General features: G+C 44.5%; 1 protein-coding gene across 1 annotated transcript in view; it reads left to right on the forward strand.

The window, feature by feature from the left end:
* TTI1 (TELO2 interacting protein 1) overlaps positions 1-22,125 on the forward strand; it is a 45,718-nt gene that overhangs the window by 6,444 nt on the left and 17,149 nt on the right. The window contains exons 2-4 of the mRNA XM_040447084.1: positions 10,597-12,936; positions 17,304-17,513; positions 20,459-20,607. Coding sequence (XP_040303018.1) covers positions 10,635-12,936; positions 17,304-17,513; positions 20,459-20,607 — 2,661 coding nt within the window. The 5' untranslated portion in view covers positions 10,597-10,634. The remainder of the gene's footprint in view (positions 1-10,596; positions 12,937-17,303; positions 17,514-20,458; positions 20,608-22,125) is intronic.

Consider the following 22,125-nt stretch of genomic DNA (forward strand, 5'->3'; position numbering starts at 1 on the left):
GCCCCCCCCCCCCCCCCGATTCTGCTCTTGAACTTGTCTGCTGACCTTGTCATTTGTTATCGAATTTTTCAGTTCTAAAATTGCTATTTATTTTTTTCTTTATATCTTCTATTTCTTTGCTGAGGCTTTCTATTCTTTCGTTTGCTTCAAGCAAGTTCAGAATTGCTCATTGAAGTATTTTAATCATGGCTGCTGTAATAACTTTGTCAGATAATTCTCACATCTGTCATCTCAGTGTTGAGTGTATTCATTGTCTTTATTCTTTCAGTTTGAGATCTTCCTGGTTCTTAGTATGATGAATGATTTTTGATTGGACATTTTTGCATTATGTTCTGAGTGACACTCTGGATCTTATTTAAGTCTTCTGTTTTAGCTGGCTTTTTCTGACACCACTCTGGCAGAAGAAAGGGGTACCCCTCCCCGTCTTACTGCCAAGTGCCAGTAGAAGTCCAGATTCCTCACTTGGCCTCCTTTGACACCCAAGGGGAAGAGCTCCTCACTACTGTCCAGTAGAAGTAAGAGTTCCACTCCCCACTTGGTAACCAGTGCACTGCACTAGGGGTGGCCTCATTATCACAGGACTGTAGTGAAAATCATAACTATCCACTAGGTCTCCTCTGACACTACCCCAGTGATGAAAGAAAAGAGCATATATTCTTGATGTACACCCTTTTCTAAGCTAAGAGCCACTTTTCTAGAATATACTGCCTACCAAAGAACTTCTTGTCTAGTAGAAGGTATAGGCACATAGTGTTAGTGTAATACAAGGCACTGTTTCACAAGTATTCTGTAGAGGACAGCTGTAAACAAAATGAGCCTAAAGTAATTTCTAGAAGGATTTATGGGAGGTCTCCTTGATTCCCCTCCTCCACCTTCTATTTTGTATATGCCTTAGGGTTCTATTGTATACTCCTCCCTTGCAGGGCTAGACCCTCCAGTTAACTTTGTATCTCCCTTTCCTTGTCAAGAACTTAGCACAGTGAGTGGCACATAGTATATGCTAAGGAAACATTTCTGGGTAGAAAGAAGTAGGAAGCTACAAAACATCACGGTATGCTGGAGGTTTCGTGTTTATCCAGCTTCTTTTACTCATTTTAAAAAAATGTTTATTTTTAGAGAGAGAGAGAGAGAGAGAGAGAGAGCGCGCGCGCGCACATGAGCCGGGGAAGGGCAGAGAGAGGGGAGACAGAGAATCCCAAGCAGGCTCCATGCTGTAAGCACAGACCCTGACGCAGGGCCTGACCCCATGAACTGGGAGATCATGACCTGAGCCAATCAAGATTTGGACGCTTAACCAACTGAGCCACCAGGCACCCCTCTTTTACTCATTTATTAAACAAACAGTGAGTGGGACCTGCTTGGCAGACACTGTATCAGATGCTAGGAAAATCACAAGTAACTAAAAAAGTGTACTATTCAGTTGGAGAGACGCACGAATAAACCAGTCATTTTAACCCATAGCAGTGGTCCCCCAGTGTACTTTGCACACTACTGCCAGATGGATACTGAGCACGTACCCCTTCATCACCTGGTTCTTATTCTTCAGAAGATAGAGTTTGTGTAGAATGTATACAATGCGGGACTCCCATGCCTGGCTGGTCATCAGACTGACCTTGAAAACTTTTAAAATAGTTTCAGAAGCATACCTGCCATCTCCTCCACCCCAATATAGATTCTGATTCAGTAGCTCTGGTGTGGGGCCCGGGAATCTGTACTTACATCACTCCCCCTTGATTCCGATAAGCAGACTGGGGGAACCTCTGGTATAGTAGAAAGTGTGCGTGCAGCCTTTGGAGTCACACAGGCTTGAGGTGAATTCCATGTCTGACATTGCTTGCTGTGTGCCCATGGCATCACTTAACCTCTCTGAGCCTTGTGTTATAGTCAGCTTGTGGATGAGGAACTTTTATGCACATAAAATACCTAGAACATGCCGGGCATTTGGTGAGTTTTGTTCAACAAATATTAATTCTCTTCCTTCTGTCCAAGAACTCGTATTGGCAATTCTCAGGTCTGAACTACTGTCTCTGGAATCTAAACCCAGTCTTTCTATCCATATGCTTGTTATTCAAAGTTAGAACTTTTGAAGATCATCTTATCTACCAAGTGTATGTTAGGTTGAAAAAACTGAAATTCATGGAAGTCACACAGCCAAGAGTAGAGCCAGGACGAGAATCCAGATAGTCAGATTTGTGTTCTTATTGTGGCCCTGTCCTAGAAACAGCCTATAAGTGGCCTAGCCAAAATCTAGAGCTATGATTCCCTCTTAAGAATGAACCTAGCAAGATCCTCCCATAAAGGATGATGTCATCTACCTGTAGGAATTACCCCAAGAGAAGAAGAATATGGCAGTTTTAACCCAGAATCCAGTTGAGGCATAGCTGATATTAAAGCTCTACCAATGAGAGAACCAGACCTTAGAACATGGCTGTTGACTCAGCAGGCATTTATCGAATACCTGCTCTGTGCCAGAAGCAATAAGCAAACCTGTCAAGTTATCACTCTTCTAGAGCCTATATTCTAGTGAGAGGAGAGAAACAGTAAACAAATAAATAGTAGATAATCTTGTTTGACGGATGGTGCTAAGTGCTACTGAAGAAAACTACAGTCAGGGAAAGAAGATAGGGAGTGCCAGGGTGGGGAGGAGTGAGGATGGGTTGCAGTTTCCAATAGGAGTGATCAGAGAAGGCGTCACTCAGGGTTCACGTTTGAGCAAAGCCCTAAAAGAGATGAGAGAGCAAATCGGGAGGATATACGGCAGACAGCAAGTGCAAAGGCCCAGGTGATCAGAGTGTCAGTCCTGAATGGTGTGTGGCTCACCTGCTCTGATGGCATCTCTATCTTGTCTTTGCATTTACTAGATGCTTTCACTCTTCTTCCTCCTGGCCTTTGCTTGTAACAGGCATTTTACCTCCAGCAGCCTTCATGCATAGCCCCAAACGTGCAGTCCCCGAATTCCAACACAAATCCTCCTCCCTCCGTGAACACTTCACTGTTGGTGTTCATTTTTTCCCCCAAATTTCTTTTGTACTTCCTTCTTTCTCCCTTTTTCACTTCTTGATTGTATGACACAGTAAGTACTCTGTGATCTCCCATCTTATCCTTGAAGTGTCTGTAAGGCATAGCACTTTGTCCTGTACAGATCGCTCCCATTTGTCTTCACCTGTATGCCATGGCCCAGGGATGGTCCCTGACCCATCCCCATGACAAGGCGGAGAGAGAGGAGAGAGCCAGGAGAGGCCGTGGTGGGGAACGGGTTCGCCCATGCACTACAATTGCAGATCTCTTCCCTTGCCTCTTTAGTGACTGCCTTCCACAGCCACAGTCTGGGCACACTGAGCTAGGAAGGTAGAGTTGGCCATCAGCAATCGAGAATTGGTTATTCAGGCTTAGGTTTTTTCAGTCCCAGTCTGCCACAGTTGAACTCTGGGTGGTATTCTCTACTCAGCCAGAGAATCCAAAGGCCTCATCCCAGTATCACTTTGGGCCAGAATGCCCCGGTGCCGTCAGTTACAGCAACAACAGACCTCGCAGTGCCACTTGAAATAATCAGGGTTGCATTTTATAGGAAAAGAACCTGGAACTCCTGAGTCTCTAAGTCTCTAAACAATTCTTTCTGTAATTGACATATTGTCACACAAGTGTGATTTCACGGCCCTCCCATAAAGGTATATGATTGCCTTTTATAGTCGTGTCAAAGTAGCAATTTGGTATACTCTCTTCCTTACAGAAAGCTGGTTTATCTGAGTCTATAACCCATTCTTTTGAAGATCTCCAATTGTGATAAATCTTTATCTGTAGAGTACTCCGTTAACAGAATATACCGAAATCTACCCATTCTACTAGAGAAGGGCATTTGAGCGCTTCTGTTCAGGGGCAATTGTGGATAGTATAATCCAGAATGCATCTTTTGGTATGTTTGTGTACACATTTCTGTTGGGTGTTTAGCAAAGAGTGAAATTACTAGATCATAGAGCATACGCATGTTCACCTATAGAATGATGCTGCCAAAGAGTTTTGCAAAGTAGTTGTGCTCCTACCAGTACCGAATGAGAGTTCTAGTTGCTTCATTTCCTCGCCAACACCTAGTGTTTTCTTTTTCTTTTCCTTTCTCTTTTTCTTTTCTTTTTTTTTTTTTTTTTTTGTTTGTTTTTATTTCACCTTAGCCCTTCTGGTAGGTATGTAATATTTCAGTGACGTTTTAAATTGTATTTTCCTGACTAATGATGTTGAGTGTCTTTTCATATGTTGATTAGCCATTTGGACATCCTCTTTTTTGATACGTCTATTCAAGTCCTTTTCCATGTTTCTTCTGGGTTGTCTTTTTCTTAATGACTTATGAAAAATCTTATATTATCAACATGAGTGTTTTGTCAGATATATAGCAAATATCTCCTCACTCTATGGGTTGTCTTTTCACTTTCTCTCTCTCTTTTTTTTTTTTTAATGTTTATTCTTGAGACACACACACACACACACACACACAGTGTGAGCAGAGGAGGGGCAGAGAGAGAGACACAGAATCTGAAGCAGGCTCCAGGCTCCAAGCTGTCAGCCCAGACCCTGACGCAGGGCTCAAAACCACAAACCGTGAGAACATGACCTGACCCGAAGTCTGACGCTCAACCAACTGAGCCACCCAGGCACCCCGGTTTTTTCATTCTCTTAATGATGTCTTTTGATGAACAGAAGTTGTTTAATGTAATCCAGTCTATCAATTTTTTTTTTTTATGGTTAGCCCTTTTCTGTATCCTGTTTAAGAAATCTTTGCCTACCCCAAGATCACAAAGATGCTCTTCTCTGTTTTCTTACAGTTTCTTTACATTTCACATTTGAATCCAGTGTCTGATGGAATAAAGACATACCTATTTTTTCATATGGATAGGCAAATGACACAGCACCTTCCATTAAAAACACTGTTCTTTCCACCGGGTCATGTCAGCATTGCCCTTGTCCAGTATGCAGATCTGTTGTACACGAGGGGGCTATTCTGTTCTGTTAGTCTGTTTGTCATTCTTTATGCTAATAACACGCTGACTTTAATTATTATAGCTTTACAGTAAACCTTAAAATCAAATAGCGTAAGAAACCACAACTTGCCAGTGTAACTTCTCCTCTTCAAGATTGTCTGTGCCATCAGTTTTAGAGCATTATTGTTGCTTTCTACAAAAGTCCTGTTGGCATTTTGATTGGTATTATGATGACTCTTAAACTGGTGGTTCTCATCCAAGGGCCATTTTTACCCTCCATGGGACATTTGGCAGTTTCTGAGGACATTTTTTGCTGTCACACCTGGAGTGATGCTACTAACATCTGGGGGACAGAGGCCAAAGATACTAGTAAATGTCTTACAACGCATAGGACAGCTTTCAACTCACAAATAATTATCAAACCCAAAATGTCAATGGTGCTACTGTTGAGAAAGTCGGATTTAATATAATCATTTTTTCAGTTAGGCTTCTGTCTACCCTCTTATTGTTTTGTGTTTGACCCACTGGTTTTGCTTCTCTTTTTTCATTTTTTACCTTTTGGGGGGGGGGGTAAATCAAAAGTATTTATTCCACTTTTACCACTGTCTGAACATATTAAGTATGTATTCTTTTACAGTTCTTTTCGTGCTTTACCCTACAGATTTCAACATGCATTCTTGATATGTTACAGTCTGATATAAATTATTTTATCACCTCCTGATACTCTAGACTGTTAATGCACATAACTCTTTTTACATCCCCTCCTTTGTAGCTTTTGTGCATTATTGTCGTGCATTTTGGTTTTATATATATATACCTAAACTGCAAAAAACATAAATATTGTTTTGTACAGTTAGTATTATTTTATATTGGTGTGTTCCATTGTTCTTAATTGCCTCCTACATACCCATGCTTCTCTCTAGATTCATTTTCTCCCTTCATTTTTTCCGTTAGTGCAGACCTGATACCCATGTTTTTACTTGGTTTTTATCTAAACACAGCTTTATTTTACCTTCAGTTTTGAAAGATGGTTTCATAGGGTATAAAATGCAAGATTGGTAGTTATTTTCTCTCGGCACTTTAAAGATGTCATTCTACTGTCTTCTGGATTTCATCATTTCTGTTAAGAAGGATCTATCAGGGCGTCCAGGTGGTTCAGTTGGTTAAGCGTCCTACTTCAGCTCAGGTCATGTTCTTGCAGTTTGTGAGTTCGAGCCCCACATCCGGCTCTGTGCTAACAGCTCAGAGCCTGGAGCCTGCTTCTGATTCTGTGTCTCCCTCTCTCTCTGCCCCTCCCTCGCTCACGCTCTGTCTCTCTCTCTCTCTCTCTCAAAACTAAATAAAACATTTTAAAAAATTAAAAAAGAAAAAAGAAGTATGTGTCCGTCTTACTGCTCCATTAGTTTTAAGATTTTCCTCTTTATTTTTGGTTTACAGCAGTTTGACTATGATATGTCTGTCTGTGTTTTTCTTTGTACTGCCAACCTGGATTTATTGAGCTTCTTGAACCTGTGGGTTGATCTCTTCCATGTGTTTGGACATTTCTCAGCCAGTTGTCCCCCAGTAGCAGCCTTCTCTCAGAAGCCATGTATTTTGAGATCTCTGAAAACTGCAGTTTTGCCCCCTCAACCTCACATAAACCACATTAAATGCGTTGTGGTTTCTCTTTCCTCAGTGACAGCCCTTGGCCTGGGCCACACTGTAATCCTGAGCTCATGTTCAGGGTCAACAAATGCAGCAAGGGTAAAAAATAAAAAACAAAAGAAACAGCTATTGACTATTGGCTCACTGAACATTTGTCCCTCGCTAGAGTATTCATCCATCTAGTCCTTGTTGTATCCATGACTAGTTATGCTTTAAAAAGTATTTTTGTAGTTTATCTGATTTTTTCTAGTTGTCAGCAGAAGTTTGGCCTGCCATACCCTACCACATCCAACTTCAAAGCAGAACGGGCACAATGTTTTTGAGTGCTTGTCATGTGCCAGATGCCCTTCTAGGTTTGAGATATATGATTGCCCAGTGTAAAGTTGCAATGACAGGGGCACCTGGGTGGCTCAGTTGGTTAAGCATCTGAGTTCGGCTTACGTCATGATCTCGTGGTCTGTGGGTTCAAGCCCCACATCAGGCTCTGTGCTGACAGCTCCAAGCCTGGAGCCTGCTTCAGATTCTGTGTCTCCCTCTCTCAGCCCCTCCGCTGCTTCTGCTCTGTCTGTCTCTCAAAAATAAATATTTTTAAAAAATAAAGTTGTGAAGACAGACGTATGCATACAAGATAATACAGCGTACTAAACACCATAGTGGCGGTATGCACAGCAGTGACCGTGAAGTAGGAATGAGGAGGAGCCTGTGAAATAGTGCCACCTGTTCGGGAATAGCAAGTTTTGTCATTTTACATGGCTGCAGTTTCACGTGGAAGGGGTGAAGCCCTGAGAGATGAGGTTGCTAAGATAGGTGGGAGCCTGATGGCGAAGGGCCACGTGTGCCATGGTAATTAGGCAGGCTAGGGAGAGCAGTGGAAGAATTTTAAGCAGAGAAGAGTGATCAGATTTTTGTTGTGGAAAGATTACTTACATGTCAGGGTGAAATGTGGATCCAGGAAAGGCAAGCACATGAGGCCAGGGGCCGGCGAGGAAACAGTCAGTCCAGCATTAAATAGATGGTTATCGTCACCAACAGATTGGAAAGATATTGAAGGGGTAGAATAGATGAAATTGAAGAGAATGGTGGAATTAAGAGGGAGGTGGAAGAAAGACTAAGGTTTCTAGCTCAAGGTGCGGGCTATAAATCACAAAGGAAGCACAGAAGAGTGGGCAGAGAAGTTTAGTTTGGGATATATTGCGCGTTCCCACTTCGTTAGCTCTATTGCAGTTTGTGTCATATAATCTGAGAACATAATTCTGCGGACCCCGGGTTATTTTCTTGAAACTCCTGAGACGAATAAGAGAGATGCAGAGCCCCAGCCCATCACCTTTACTCCAGCTGCAGCCAGACCCTCTGATTTTATCTACCTTGTATGCTGGGCTTCCACTTAAACATTGTATTTGAAGAAAGTTTTCCACACTAAAAAAAAGTTACCAACAAACGGTGTTTCCTTTTTCATTCATCTTCCCATTTTAGGTCTCTGTTTCCTATTGTTTGATGGAGCCCTTTCTCAAGTACTGGATCTTCCTTGGGAGGGTATACGGGTAATGCCCTCTCTGAATCCTTGCTTTTGTTCTTGCAGTCTGACAGGTGACTCTCTTGGTGGTATATAGGGTTTGGGGGCCACAGTCCTTAATTTGCAGTCAGCAGATACTATTCCATTGTCTTCTAGTGTCCCTTGTTGCAAATGAGAAAGCCAAAGCAAGTCTTCTGAGTTGTTTGTTGTCTCTTCCTGAAAGCATACATGGTTTTTCTGTCTTTTAGTGTACAGGAATTTTACCAGAGTGTTACTAGGTGTGTATCCTTCTGTCTTTTCACTCTCCAGATAAATCTTTCTGCAACTCAGGAAAATGCTTCCGTTATTTATTTGTTTCAGCAACTCCATCTGGTCCTTTTTCTCCTTCCAGAATTCCCAGCCATTTACACACTGGTTCTCCCAGGTCCGTTCTCCCAGTCTCACGAGTTCCATCTCTTTGGCCTTCTGCTCTGAGTTTTAGAGTAGCTCTACTTCATCTTCCAGGCCACTGATGGAATATCAGTCATTAACCATCTTCTTTTTTTAAAAATTCCACCAACTGAGCTTTTTTGGTGTGGCAAGTCATGTACTAAAAATTCTAAGGGATGTCATTCACCTTGTGATCGAGCTTTTTATTGCTTTTATTATTTTTCAAATTAACAGACCCCTTCTGTTAATCTAAGACTTACCACCTCAAAGAGTGCTGTGCCAGCTTTTCCTGCCTCTTGACTCCTGGGTCCCATTAAGTGGTTATCTTCCTTTCCTTCTGTTCCAACTACAGTACCAGAGGGGATGGCCCAGCAGCCTCTGGGTCATCAGCGTGTGGGCCGGTGCCAGTGGGGTGTCAGCAGTCCCAGGCTGAGCCTTCTGGCATCAGTGACCTGAAATAGGGAACATTTGAGCTTCCTCCCTTCCTTAGCTTCTCGGGGGTCACAGCAACCAGGAGATATCTCCCCCAGTGAGCCTCACAGAGACCAGCTTTGCCCTTTCTTGCGGAAGACCATGGAACTCTGTGGACCAGACTCTTTCTAGGGTTTTAGAGCCTGATTGTTGCCCTGAGCCCTCTCCTGACCCAGGAGGAAAACCTGGCCCTGGCTTGCTCTCTCTGGGCTGAGTAGGTCTTGCTTACACACTCACCAGGCTCCAATTGCCTGCTAGCCTTGTAGTCAGTGGGGCTCAGGAGGGTTGATTGGATTGGGGACAGGGAGAGGCATCATGTCTCCAGAAGCCCCCAGCAAGTTGAGCCAAAAGAGAGGGAGAGATTGTGAGAGACAGACTGACAGACCCCACCAAACTAGACAATCTCTAAGCCTCCTTCCAGTGCCAGCATTTTACAGTTGTACACATTTATGGTCTCCAGCTTCAGCTCAGTCCTCAGTACCCTTGGGCCACACTTTTATGTCTTCCCAGCATGCTCTGCTTCCCCAGAGGGAATATTTGAGACTTTTATTTCTCTTCTCAAGCCCTCTGTTTACCTCACTTCTTGTTCACTGCCAGCCCATGACTTTGAATTTCTTCTCACAGAGAAAAGAGATTTTCTGGTATTAAGTTGTTCACTTCCTTCAGCCACCTATATATAGACCTATCTCCTTTCACTGCCTGCCTGCCTGCCCTCCATCTTCCCATCCTGTTGGGCTCTCTTCACCCGTGATTTCTGTAATAGCGTGCGCTCCTGGTTTTCCCATTTCTTTGGCTACTGCCCAGTGTTCTGCCCTTGGTCTCAGCCAGCTCTGACTCTTCTCCTATATCACTGGCTGCCGGGGCATCTTCTCAGTGCATAAAGTTGATCATATCAACTTCGGCTTAAAACCTCTCCATGACAAGAACAGACAAAATTAATCCGTGGGGATAGGAGTCAGAATAGAGGTTACCACTGGGCAGGGGAAATAGGAATCGACTGTAAAAGGCCTTGAGGGAGCCTTCTAGGGTGTTGGAAATATTCTCTATCTTGTTTTGGATAGTGGTTACATAGATCTCTACATACACAAAAATCCACTGAGCTGTACGTTAAGACTAGTGCATTTTACTCTGTAAGTGTCCTACCTCAACTTAAAAAAAGATAAAACCTTCCGTGGCTCTCCATTACTACCACAGGTTAAGATCCAAACTCCTTAGAACAGCCCACAGAGTCTTATTTATTCCTCCCTCAGGTCTGGCTCAAGTATCTTCCTCCTGTGAAACCCCCCCTGGCTTCCCCAGGGTTCGGACGTTCAGGGCTTCCACAGTCAGGGTCGTGAGCACGGGCCTGTCCTAACTCTCTGACCGCGTGGTAGCTGTCCGTCTGCTTCCCTCACTGGACCGGGGCCCCCTAAGAAGAGCGGCCGTCTCTCTTCAGTTCCCTCGCCCCCCTCATGCCTTGTGCAGTGCCTGGCACGTAGGCCCCCACGAAATGTCTGTTGATTGACCGAATGCAGGTTCTCTTTGTATTTGCTTTGAGCTTGACCTTTACTGAGGGTTTTCTTCCTCCAGCCTGCAGGATGCGTCCTCAGTGAGAAGGCCGCTGCGCAATGGCAGTTTTTGACACTCCTGAGGAGGCCTTTGGTGTTTTACGTCCGGTCTGTGTTCAGCTCACAAAGACACAGACGGTGGAGAACGTGGAGCGTCTGCAGGCACAGTTGCGAGCCGTGAGTGACTCTGCCCTTCAGGAGCTCCAGCAGTATGTCCTCTTCCCTTTGCGATTCACCCTGAAGACCCCGGCTCCCAAAAGAGAGCGCTTGGTCCAGAGCGTGGTGGAGTGCCTCACGTTTGTCCTCTCTTCAACATGTGTGAAGGAACAAGAACTTCTCCGGGAGCTCTTTTCAGAACTCTCTGCTTGTCTGTATTCGCCCAGCTCCCAAAAACCCGCAGCTGTGTCCGAGGAGTTGAAATTGGCGGTGATCCGGGGCCTCAGCACATTAATGCACTCGGCTTATGGGGACATCATTCTGGCTTTTTACGAGCCCTCCATTCTGCCTCGTTTAGGATTTGCTGTATCTTTACTGTTGGACCTAGCAGAACGGGAGAAATCAAAGCAGATTAAAATTGCTGCCTTAAAATGTTTACAGGTTTTACTCTTTCAGTGCGATTGTCAAGACCATCCGAGGTCCTTGGATGAGCTGGAGCAAAAGCAGCTGGGGGACTTGTTTGCCTGTTTTTTACCTGGAATCTCAATGGCACTGACCAGGGTCATCACAGGAGACTTCAAACAGGGGCACGGCATTGTCGCGTCTTCTCTAAAGATCTTTTACGAGACAGTGAGTTTCATTATGGCTGATGAACAGCTTGAAAGAATCCCACAGGTTCAACCGAAGCCTGCAGTGGAGCACAGAGTAGCAGAGCTGGTGGTTCACAGGGAAGCCAAATGGGTAAAAAATACCAGCGACAAATTGACTCTCCTTATTAAAAAGATAATCGAGTGTGTTTCAGTTCACCCACACTGGAAGGTGAGGCTGGCACTGATAGAACTCGTCGAAGCCCTTCTTCTGAAGTGCAGCCAATCACTGGTCGGATCGGCTGGACCCCTCCTGAAGGCGTTGGTGGGTCTAGTGAATGACGAGAGTCCTGAAGTCCAAGCCCAGTGCAATAGAGTTCTGAGACATTTTGCGGACCAGAAAGTAGTGGTAGGCAACAGAGCCTTCGCCGACATCCTGTCAGAGAACCTGCACTCCCTTGCCACATCTCTTCCCCGCCTAATGAACTCCCAGGACGATCAGGGCAAATTCTCGACGCTTTCCGTGTTACTCGGTTATCTGAAACTCTTGGGCCCCAGAGTGAACTTCGTCCTCAACTCCGCGGCCCATCTTCAGCGCCTTTCCAAAGCGCTTGTCCAGGTTCTAGAATTAGACGTGACTGACATCAAAATCGTTGAAGCGCGGCGCTGGAATTCCGATCAGCCGAGTGCTTCTCCGGAGACCGTGGCTGCGCAGCCATGGAGTCAGATGCAGAAGAGGTACTTCCGCTTCTTCACCGACGAGAGGCTCTTCCTGCTCTTGCAGCAGGTGTGTCGGCTCCTCGGCTTTTACGGGGACCTCTATTTGCTCACAGATCACTTTATGGAGCTGTACCACGAATCTGTGGTTTACCGGAAGCAAGCTGCCATGATCCTGAATGAACTGGTTGCGGGGGCTGCTGGGCTGGAGGTGGAGAATCTTCATGAGAAACATATTAAAACAAGCCCAGACGAACTGAGAGAGATCGTGACATCTATACTTGAAGAATACACAAGCCAAGAAAACTGGCATTTGATCACTTGTATCGAATCTGAAGAAGCGGGAGAGGAGCTAACAGTGAAGCAGTCAGGCCTCCGGGCCATCACATCTGGTGCACACACCTGCCAAGTTCCATCTTTTCCAGCCTTCTCAAAGCCAAGTGCCACTATTTGCTCCATGAACGGCAACATCTGGCAAATATGCATCCAGTTGGAAGGGATCGGGCGCTTTGCGTGTGCCCTAGGAGAAGACTTTCGTTTGCTCTTGATGTCAGCCCTCTATCCAGTACTGGAGAAGGCTGGAGACCAAACCCTGCTCATTAGTCAGGCAGCTACCAGTGCCATGATGGACATTTGCCGTGCTTGTGGCTACGACTCTCTGCGGCACCTGATCAATCAAAATTCGGACTATTTGGTGAATGGAATCTCTTTAAATCTGCGTCATCTGTCTCTGCACCCCCATACCCCAAAGGTCTTGGAAGTCATGCTGTGGAACTCAGATGCTAGCCTGCTCCCTTTGGTGGCAGATGTGGTTCAGGATGTCTTGGCCACTTTGGACCAGTTTTATGATAAGAGAGCTACTTCCTTTGTCAGTGTCCTGCATGCCCTGCTGGCAGCATTAGGTACATTCAGAACCCTTTTTAATGCTGATTTGGGGGAAGGACTAGTATCCTTGTTTTTTGTCCATGTGTGGTTATGTAATGGAGAACATAATTTGAATAGTTGTCGGCCCAGTCCCACATGTTACGAGAGCGGTCCACTGCCCTTTTTTTTTTTTTTTTTTTTTTTTAATGTTTATTTTTGAGAGACATAGCGTGAGCAGGGGAGGGGCAGAGAGAGGGGGAGACACAGAATCTGAAGCAGGCTCCGGGCTCTGAGCTGTCAGCACAGAGCCCCATGCGGGGCTCGAACCCACAAACTGTGAGATCATGACCTAGGCCCAAGTCAGCCGCTTAACCAACTGAGCCATCCAGGCGCCCCACTTTTTTTATATACTTCTAATAATCTCTACCACATATTGAGTTCCTGCTCTGTGCAACAGACATAAACCCTGTAGACTAAATGTAAACATCATTTTTATTTTACAGAAAAGAAGAACTAAGGCTCAGTGAGATCCTATTTAGCCAGGGTCACACAGGAAATAAGGAGTAAAGTCAGGATTTATGACAGTTTTGTTCTTTTCAATATACCAAACTGCTTCTGACAATACTTGGAGTTAGTGGTATCTGTGCTAGTGGGGAATAGGAATAGCAGGAATTACTCAGTCCACAGATCAGCTAGAATATTACTGTCCAGTGGAACTTTCTGTGATGATGGAAACAGTTTGTATATGTTCTATTACAGTAGCCACTAGGCAACATGTGGCTGGTGTAACAGAGGTACTGAATTCTTTCTTTTAATTAATTAATTTTTTTTTCAACGTTTATTTATTTTTTTTGGGACAGAGAGAGACAGGGCATGAACAGGGGAGGGGCAGAGAGAGAGGGAGACACAGAATCGGAAACAGGCTCCAGGCTCTGAGCCATCAGCACAGAGCCCGACGCGGGGCTCGAACTCTCGGACCGCGAGATCGTGACCTGGCTGAAGTCGGACGCTCGACCGACTGCGCCACCCAGGCGCCCCTCTTTCTTTTAATTTAAATAGCCACATGTAGCTAGTGACTACCATAGTAGAGGTCTAGAAACTTTCTTTTAACCTTTTAATTGTATGAGGTGGTTTGAGTTTCTCTCCTTTCTTTTAGTCCTGTTGGGTGTCTATGGCAGGTATTAGTAACCATTAAAATGGCGAAGTTTTGGACTACAAGAAAAAGAACCTCTCAACTAGATAGTCCGTCTTCAAACGAAAAAAACATAGTGAGTTATATACTTGAGTCCCTTTTATCCGAAGACCCTATCTCTAGTATTTACTTCAGTACGAGTAGCCTCCAAAGTAGGTGGGAATGTCGCTGGCCTCATTTTGTCAGCCGAGAAAGCCAAAGCCATGTAAGAAAGTTTGTCACAGCAAGGCAGGCGACTGGAACAGAGACAGCCGTCTGCCCTGTACCTGATGCCATTTCCACTGTTCATTCATTCATTCATTCATTCATTCACAAACGTTCACATGCTGTCTAAATGTCCTTTTATTCATTCATTCAGTGAAGAGTGCCTGCCATATGTCAGACACTGCTAAGTAACCAGGATATAGCCGTGAACAAGACAGATAAACTCATGAAATGTCCTTGCTATTGCAAAAGAAATGAAAAACAAGTAAATCATTGAACAAGTTCCCTTTGGATTCTAATGAGCACTGCGAGGAAAATAGAGAACTTGCTGCAAGGGAGCGACAGGGCCAGGTAACTTTAAGTAGAGCGGTCAGGGAGGGCTTCTCTAAGAAAGCAACACTAAAGCTGAGACCCGAAGGCTGAGAAGGGTCATCAGTACATACGGAGCTGTCGTATCCTTTTTATGGTTTTTAAGAACATTCAGGCAAAGGGAACTGGTGCAAAGATCTGGAGGGAAGAAAGGGCTTGAGGCCCTCAGAGACTGGAAGAGAGGCCGCTGTGGAGAGAGTGACGCAAGACAAAGCTGGAAGGGTGGGCAGGGGTAAACCCTGCACAGCCTTGTAGACCAAGGGGAGGAGTTTGGGTTTTATTTTGCAACCACTCGTAAGTCTGTGTACTGGACTAGTTGCTGGGACGTCAGTGTTGACTGGGAAGAACCGGGCCCCTGCCCTCGTGGCAGGCTGGCTGACTGCTTACACATTTGAGACTGTGACTTGCTTCCGCAGTCCGAATGTAGCACAGACTTCCACCTTTAGTACTTCAGGGAACTATACTGTGTGTCCATTTGAGATTTTAAAAATATATTGAGGAAAGGCCTATTAAATATATCCTCTCAGGAGATATCTCAGTGTGGGCCTTGAAAACTGAATTCCCTTGGATTGCTGATATCTTTGGTCATCTCTAAAGGAGAAACCCTGTGTAGCACTTTTTTTTTTTTTTAATGTTTATTTTTGAGAGAGAGAAGGTGGGGAGGAGCAGAGAGAGAGGGGGAGACAGAGGATCCAAAGGTGCTGTTGAGTCCCAGTGTGGGGCTCGAACTCACGAACCATGAGATCATGACCTGACCTGAAGTCGGTGGGAGTGGAAGTGTGGTCTCACAGAACCTCCAAAAGGTCTGCAAAGAACCCCGCACACGTTTTAGGAAATGAAAGTATATCAGGAGGGTTAATTCCTTAGGAGAGCTGACTTCGAGGGCAGTACATTTAATCTGGTTGTTGTTGTTTTTTAAGTAATCTCTATACCCAACGTGGGGCTCGAACTCACAACCCTGAGGTCAAGAGTCGCACACTCTACTGACTGAGCCAGCCAGGTGCCCCACATTTATGTTTTGGATGGAAAGTTTCAACCTGCTCTCCGAAGAGGTTGCCCCAATTTAAACCCCTATCAGCAATGCAGGAGGGTGCTAATTTTGCCACGCCCTCATCCACACTATATTCCGGAGCTTTTTGCTAATCCTTGCTTATCCGATAGGAGAAAAATAGCACCTTATTATAGTTTAATTTACGTTAAGAGGGAGGTTGAGCTTCTTTTCATATGTTTAAAAGCCATTTGTGAGCCAAGACTTTAATGTCTGGCACTAGCCGAATGTAGAAAGAATGTAGAAATAATCTTCGTAGCATGTCCACTCTGAGTATTGTAAATGCTGGGTCCTGGTTTTAACTTGTTGGGAATTCGATCCCTTAGAGGATACTAGGGCCTGATGCATCTGGGGATGGGGCATTGAAGAAATGGCATGGTTGATCCCTACATACGGGGATCTCTAGATCCTGGATTGAAGGTTCTTACCCAGCATTACCAGGTTCTTACCAGGCCGCTCCCACTACCCTGGCCCTGCCATCTCCCCTGTGTTTTTGCTCCTACTCTGTGCACATGCTCCTTGATGGAAAGGAAATTAGCAGGTGCTAAAGGTTATCGGAGGCATTTTTCCTGCTGTCTGTAAAAAGAGGGTGAAAATTCACACTGGGGTTTTCTTGTTCCTTTAAGTGTTAGAGCCTTTTTGAAATGAAGCCCTAGGGGAACCCCAGGATACAAGAATAGTTGAAATCAGAGCTGCTGGGTTAGAGAGGGGTTAGAAGTCCGGAGTGCACCCCCTTTAGCATGCTGTCTTTTGGGGCCCTCCCTGTTGTGGCCCCAGGACATTTCTGCAGAGCCCTAGGGCTCCAGTTTGAAAACCACTGGCTCAGTTGATGTTTAAGGCTTATTCTGTGGTGGCACATCAGAAGTGTTGGAGCGTCACTGAAGAAGGGAAAGCTTTGGGGAGAAAATGCCAGCCTTTTATATCAGAAATACAGATGTGAGGGGCTGTGTCCTTTCTAAGTCCCTGTAGAGCCTGTCTTCTGCTACTGAGCAGTGCATCTTGTACTCAGAATTTTGTCACTTGCATGTATTCTCCAGTCTAGCATGTTTTTTCATCCAGTGTATATTTTGAGCACCTACTCCATGCTGGGCATATTGGATTCCAGTGGCGCTCCATGGAGCCTGGAATCTAGTGGGAGATTCAGACCCTCAACAGTAACTCAAGATAAATGTAATTGCAAATCATGATGAGTTGATGTGAAAGGAAAGAAGATGGTGCTATATAGGAGCCTGTGAGGGACCTAAATTGGATTGGGAAGTCAAGGGATGGCTTTGCTGGGCAAGTCCTATGTGTATTGAGATGTGAAAGGTAAGTTGGAATTAGCCAGATGTGACATAGGGGGGAAAGTATTCCAGACAGCGAGAACAGCGTCTGCAAAACATTCTAGGGCAGGAAAATACCTGCCACATTGGAGGAATGGGAAGGTGCCCAGTTAACAGGCAACTGGGAGTGGCTGGAAGATGAGGCTGGAGAGACAGAGCGACTAGATCATGTGGGGCCACACAGGCCATGGCAAAGAGTTTATACTGCTTATAGAGTACCGATGCCTGTTGTCCCTGACTATGGTGATCGTTGTAACACTTTGCTTACAGCCCAGTGGTTCCCAGACACAGGTGATCTTGGGCAACTCCAAGAGCAAAGTGCAGGGGAGGAGGGAAGTCATTTGAGCCAGAGACCAGCAACTCCTGAGAAAGGACTCGAGAATACCACCACAGCGGAAGACATTGAACAATTTTTGCTGAGCTACCTCAGAGAAAAGGATGTGGCGGATGGAAATGTCTCAGATTTTGATAATGAAGAAGGTAACTATTTATTTTGACTTAGCCGGTTTTTTTTTTTTCTTTTTGAAGCAGATTATTATAAGAATGAAATATCATTACAGAAAGTTTGGTAGTCAGAAAAGTCTACCAAACCTCTAGATCCTGGATCAACCTCACCATGCTAAACATAAGCATCCTCTTTTTTTTTTTTTTTTTTTTTTTGTGCAATCTTATCCCGTTCCTTTTTGTTGCAAACCTGTTTTTATATGGTTGTGGCCACAGTTTCAATGCATTATACCCTTTTTCCACTTAGTTATATAATCAGCAACTCTCCACGTTGCTATAGAGTTTTCATAATTAATGTTTTAATAGCTGCTACTAAGTATCCATTCCCCTGTGGCCAGTTCGGGTTGCTTCCAGCTTTTCTCTATAATAAACAGCGCTGCAGTGGTTGGTTCTGTGCACGTGACCTTTTCTCTTTTTTTGCATATTTCTTTATAAATCCCAGAAGTGGGATTTCTGGGTCAAGGATATGAACATTATTTTATGCTTGCCAAATTGCCTTCCAGAAAGGTTGTGTCAATTTATACCTTCCGTTCAGTGGTGCAGGATTAACACTGGTTGTACCACAACCTTGCCAACATTGGCCATTACTCGTTTCACTTCTTGCTAAATTAAGAGGTGAAAAATGTTTCTTACTATTTTGCTTGGCATTTCTTTGATTACAGGTAAGGTTGAACATCTTCCTATATGCATCTTTCCTAACAATTTTTTTCTTCTGCCCATTGTCTGTTCATATGCTTTGTCTATTTACTTATTAGTGGGAGGAGAGTTCAGTGTTTTTCTTACCTATTTATACGAGAAAGGAGAAGAGAGTTCAGGCTAGTTGAAGCTGTGGCCTGTTGTTTTATTCACAAGCTCAATCTGGAGCTTCAGGTCACGGAAGGATTAATAAATTGTTAGAATCTCCTCTGCAAATATAAAATGCCAAGTCATAATGAGCTTGGTGGTCTCAGAACTATCCTAAATCGAACTGAGTCCCAAATTAGTTTGCTAGGTTGGAACTGAGCAGATTTCTTTTTCTTTTTTGGTGATCTCTACTCAGACTCTGGTGAACTGAAGCCAGTACTTCCAGGATAACAGGAAATCGTAGTTCAATGCAACTAACTACAGCAAATTCCTTCTAAATAGCAGAGAAGCATCACAGGCCCCAGATAGTGGTTTATGCAGAATTGAGTCATTGCCTTCCCTGAGGACAGTTTCCCAATCTGAAGTCTATTATCAGGCCTTTTCTTCTTGGTTTTATTTCTGAAGCCAACCCAGTCTTTGTTCTCCCGACCTGCACCCCATACCCAAACCCAGAAACCCAGAAGGAGAGGCATCATGATCCTTCGTAATCCGGATTTGCCATTCTTGCTGGAAATTCTAGCATTGTCTGTGAATCCATTCTCTCATGATTAGGATCTTCTGGTTCTAGTTGATGTTGGCTAGGAGCAGACTGAATGAATCAACCTTTCTCCCAGTAACGGAAAAATCCACATCCCTCAAATAACATTCTGCAGTAGGTGAATTTCAAACAACAAATCCTCCTCTGGGAAGAAAAGCACAGCCTTATCATTCTTATAATTATCATTCATCAAGTACACACCAAACACTTGGCATTATAAAGAATGTCTGGCGTGATGTTGGTTTGACATGTGTTTTTTGTTTTAACCACAATGAAAGCACCTCGCGTACCTGAGGTCCCTTTCTCCAAGAAATCCAAGCACTCTACAGATGCCTTTTCATTTATCTTTGCAGCATCTTGTAGAGATAGTGTGGCCTGTACTATAAGATTCTGTTTTTCCAGCAGAAAAAACTGAAATGTGAAAGAGTGAAGGGAACGACGTTCAACTCGGTGGAAATGAGCACAACTAGTAATGGGGGCTTGGGCAGGGGGAGCTGGGGGCTGTAAGTAGATAGAGGAAAAAATTTCCGGATAGGGATTTTGGCCTGGGTTTCATGCAACTCCCACGTCTTTGTTGTTGCTTTAATTTACAAACTTACGCCTATCACATGCGACACAGCACTCTAGGCAATGAAAGAATAATAGCTGGTGACATTCATCTTATTTAACTCTCTCAACACGCAAATGAGCTGTGCATGCTTTGTACCTTTTTTCCAGATGAAGTAATGCAGGATGAGAGGGTTGCTAATAGGTGTGTAGGCAGGACTTGAACTGACCTCCTTTGACCAGACCCCTCCCCGTGTATTACATTAAGCTGCCCTGCTGTTATCTCTCGTGCAGCATCAGTAAGGTCTGATCTTGGCCATTAAAAGGTCTTACAGGCTGGTGGAAGACACACGAGTCCTTTAGTCAAAGAATGAACCAAGAGGAAAGAAAGAGTAAAGGACGGAGCAAGGCCAGCCCGGGAGCTGTCCAGCGTCAGAGCTCCAAATTAGAATGTTGCCCTCTTACATTTTTATCTTAAATATTTATTAATGGAAATTTAGAAAAGAGCAAAAAAATTTGGAAAAAATTTTTTTGGAGAAAATTTGAAATGCCGTATGATCTCATGACCCCATCTCTCTTAGTATTTCATTGTACCTCCTGCCATGCAAAAATTTATATAATAATGCTCCCACTGTGTATGCAATTTTATATGCTGCTTTTCTCTTTTTAACACAATATTCTTTCAAAAACATATTCCCTGGTTGTGAAAACCCTTGGCAAACACAAATTTGGGGGCCCTCGTGATATGTCATTGTACGGATATAACCTCCTTGAGCGGCCATGGAGGGGTTTTCCCCCCAGTTTCTAGCAATTATAGTTAATTCTGTGGTGAATATCTTGACTTGTAGCTTGACCCAAATTTTACATGGTTTCCTTAGGGTCGTTTCCTAGACATTTTCCCTTGTGAATGCTGTTCCCATGCCTGAGGTTGGGAGAATAAGTCAAAGTGGGCATCCCTCATAAAACACTGTCCCTGGTTATGCTTTCTTTCCAGAGGAGCAGTCAGACCCTCCCAAAGGGGACGAGCGTGACACCGGTCCTGATGTAGAGCCACCACTGCCAGTGCAGGTCCAAATAGCCGCAGATGTGATGGAACGCTGCATCCATTTGTTGTCAGATAAACATCTGAAAATCCGATTGAAGGTCAGTGTGCAGCCCTTTCCCTGCGTTTGTGGCAGCAGGACTCAGGTTTGGTCCGGTTGGCAGTGACTGCACGGATGAGCAAGCAGCCGCCCTTATCTCCTGGTCCATGTGTGGTGGCCAAGAGAAGACCTCAGGAAGAATTTATCTGTGGGATGGCAGCCTCATGTCCTTCTGTATCGGCTCAGATGTCAAAAGGGAGCCAAGTCCCCTTTCTGGAATTAAAAACTGCAAAGTGCCGTTGGACATTCATTGAGTCTCCAAGGGAAAGAAAATCATACGCTTTGGAAGGGATATCATTTTCTGAAGCGACTTAATGCAGGATGCAGGTTTTTTAATCCTTGGGGGTGGTCATTCTTCCAAACATGACTCTGGCCTCTATCTGTTTCTGTTTCCATTTCACACTCCTTAGTCTTGTATCCTCATTTGCTGGCAGTTTCCCGAGCAGCATCCCTGTCCCTTAAGTCCCTTAAGCAAGGACTTAAATTGTGCAGTAGTGAAACAGGATGGTGGGGTGTGTGGGGGTGGGGACAGGGCTTTCAGAATCACCTGGAAGAAGATCACACAGCCAAGGGAAGACAACGCAGCCTGGCCCGTCCCTTCCCCATTCCCAGGCAGGCCTGAGAAACACAGCTGCTTCAGTGAGTTCCTGTTAGTGATGAGAGCGCATTGCCCTGCTTGGAGTGATGGGCTAGGAAACCCCGATCCAGGATTATCTCACATTTGTTTAGTTGCCCCAGAGACACTTCTTAGCACTCATCTCTTATTCCATTCAGCAGGTACTCTTTGAGTGCCTACTGTATGCAAGGCTTTATTGTAGATGTCTGGGTGATGCATTAGCAAAGTGTCTTCCCTTTCATAGAGGCTTTGTAGCAGCTATAGCCACACCATAGTTATTGAAATCATCAGCGTTGGAATCAGACCTCCATACTTGAGTTCACATCCCGGCTCTACCTGTGCAACCTTGAAAAAGTTAATTCACCATTTTAAGCCTCCATTTCTTCTGTAAAATGGAGGTGATGGTACCTACCTCACTGAGTTGTTGAGTATAAATATGAAACAGCTTCACACACACATTCATTCACTTAATGTTTATTGAGGACTGCTACAGGTCAGGCAGAGGGTGTCTAGAAGGATATGAAGCCAGCAATTCCTGTCTTCATGGAACTTCCTGTCTCTTGTGGAGAAAGGCAGTATACAAACACACACCTATAAGGTGTGGAAATCTCTGACGGTAATAAGCAGGTTCTAGGATAGAAAATAGTAATTCACCCACCCAGTGAACTTGCATTAGGAGCCTACTCTGTACCGAGCCCTGTTGAATAAGATAGAGCTTGTACCCTGATTTTGACCAAGTCATTGGGGAAGGCCTTTCCTGAGGTGGTGATATTTGAGCCAAGACTTAAAGGCTGAGAAGAAGCCAACTTTCCAAGGGGCAAAGGCAGGGAGATGAACATTCCAGGCAGAAGGAGGAAATGTATGTCTTGGAATCAATGACACCCGACCTAATTTGCCCAGTTA

This window comes from Herpailurus yagouaroundi, unplaced genomic scaffold (genome assembly GCF_014898765.1).
Source record: "Herpailurus yagouaroundi ecotype Mexico unplaced genomic scaffold, PumYag 196, whole genome shotgun sequence".
Taxonomy (NCBI): domain Eukaryota; kingdom Metazoa; phylum Chordata; class Mammalia; order Carnivora; family Felidae; genus Herpailurus; species Herpailurus yagouaroundi.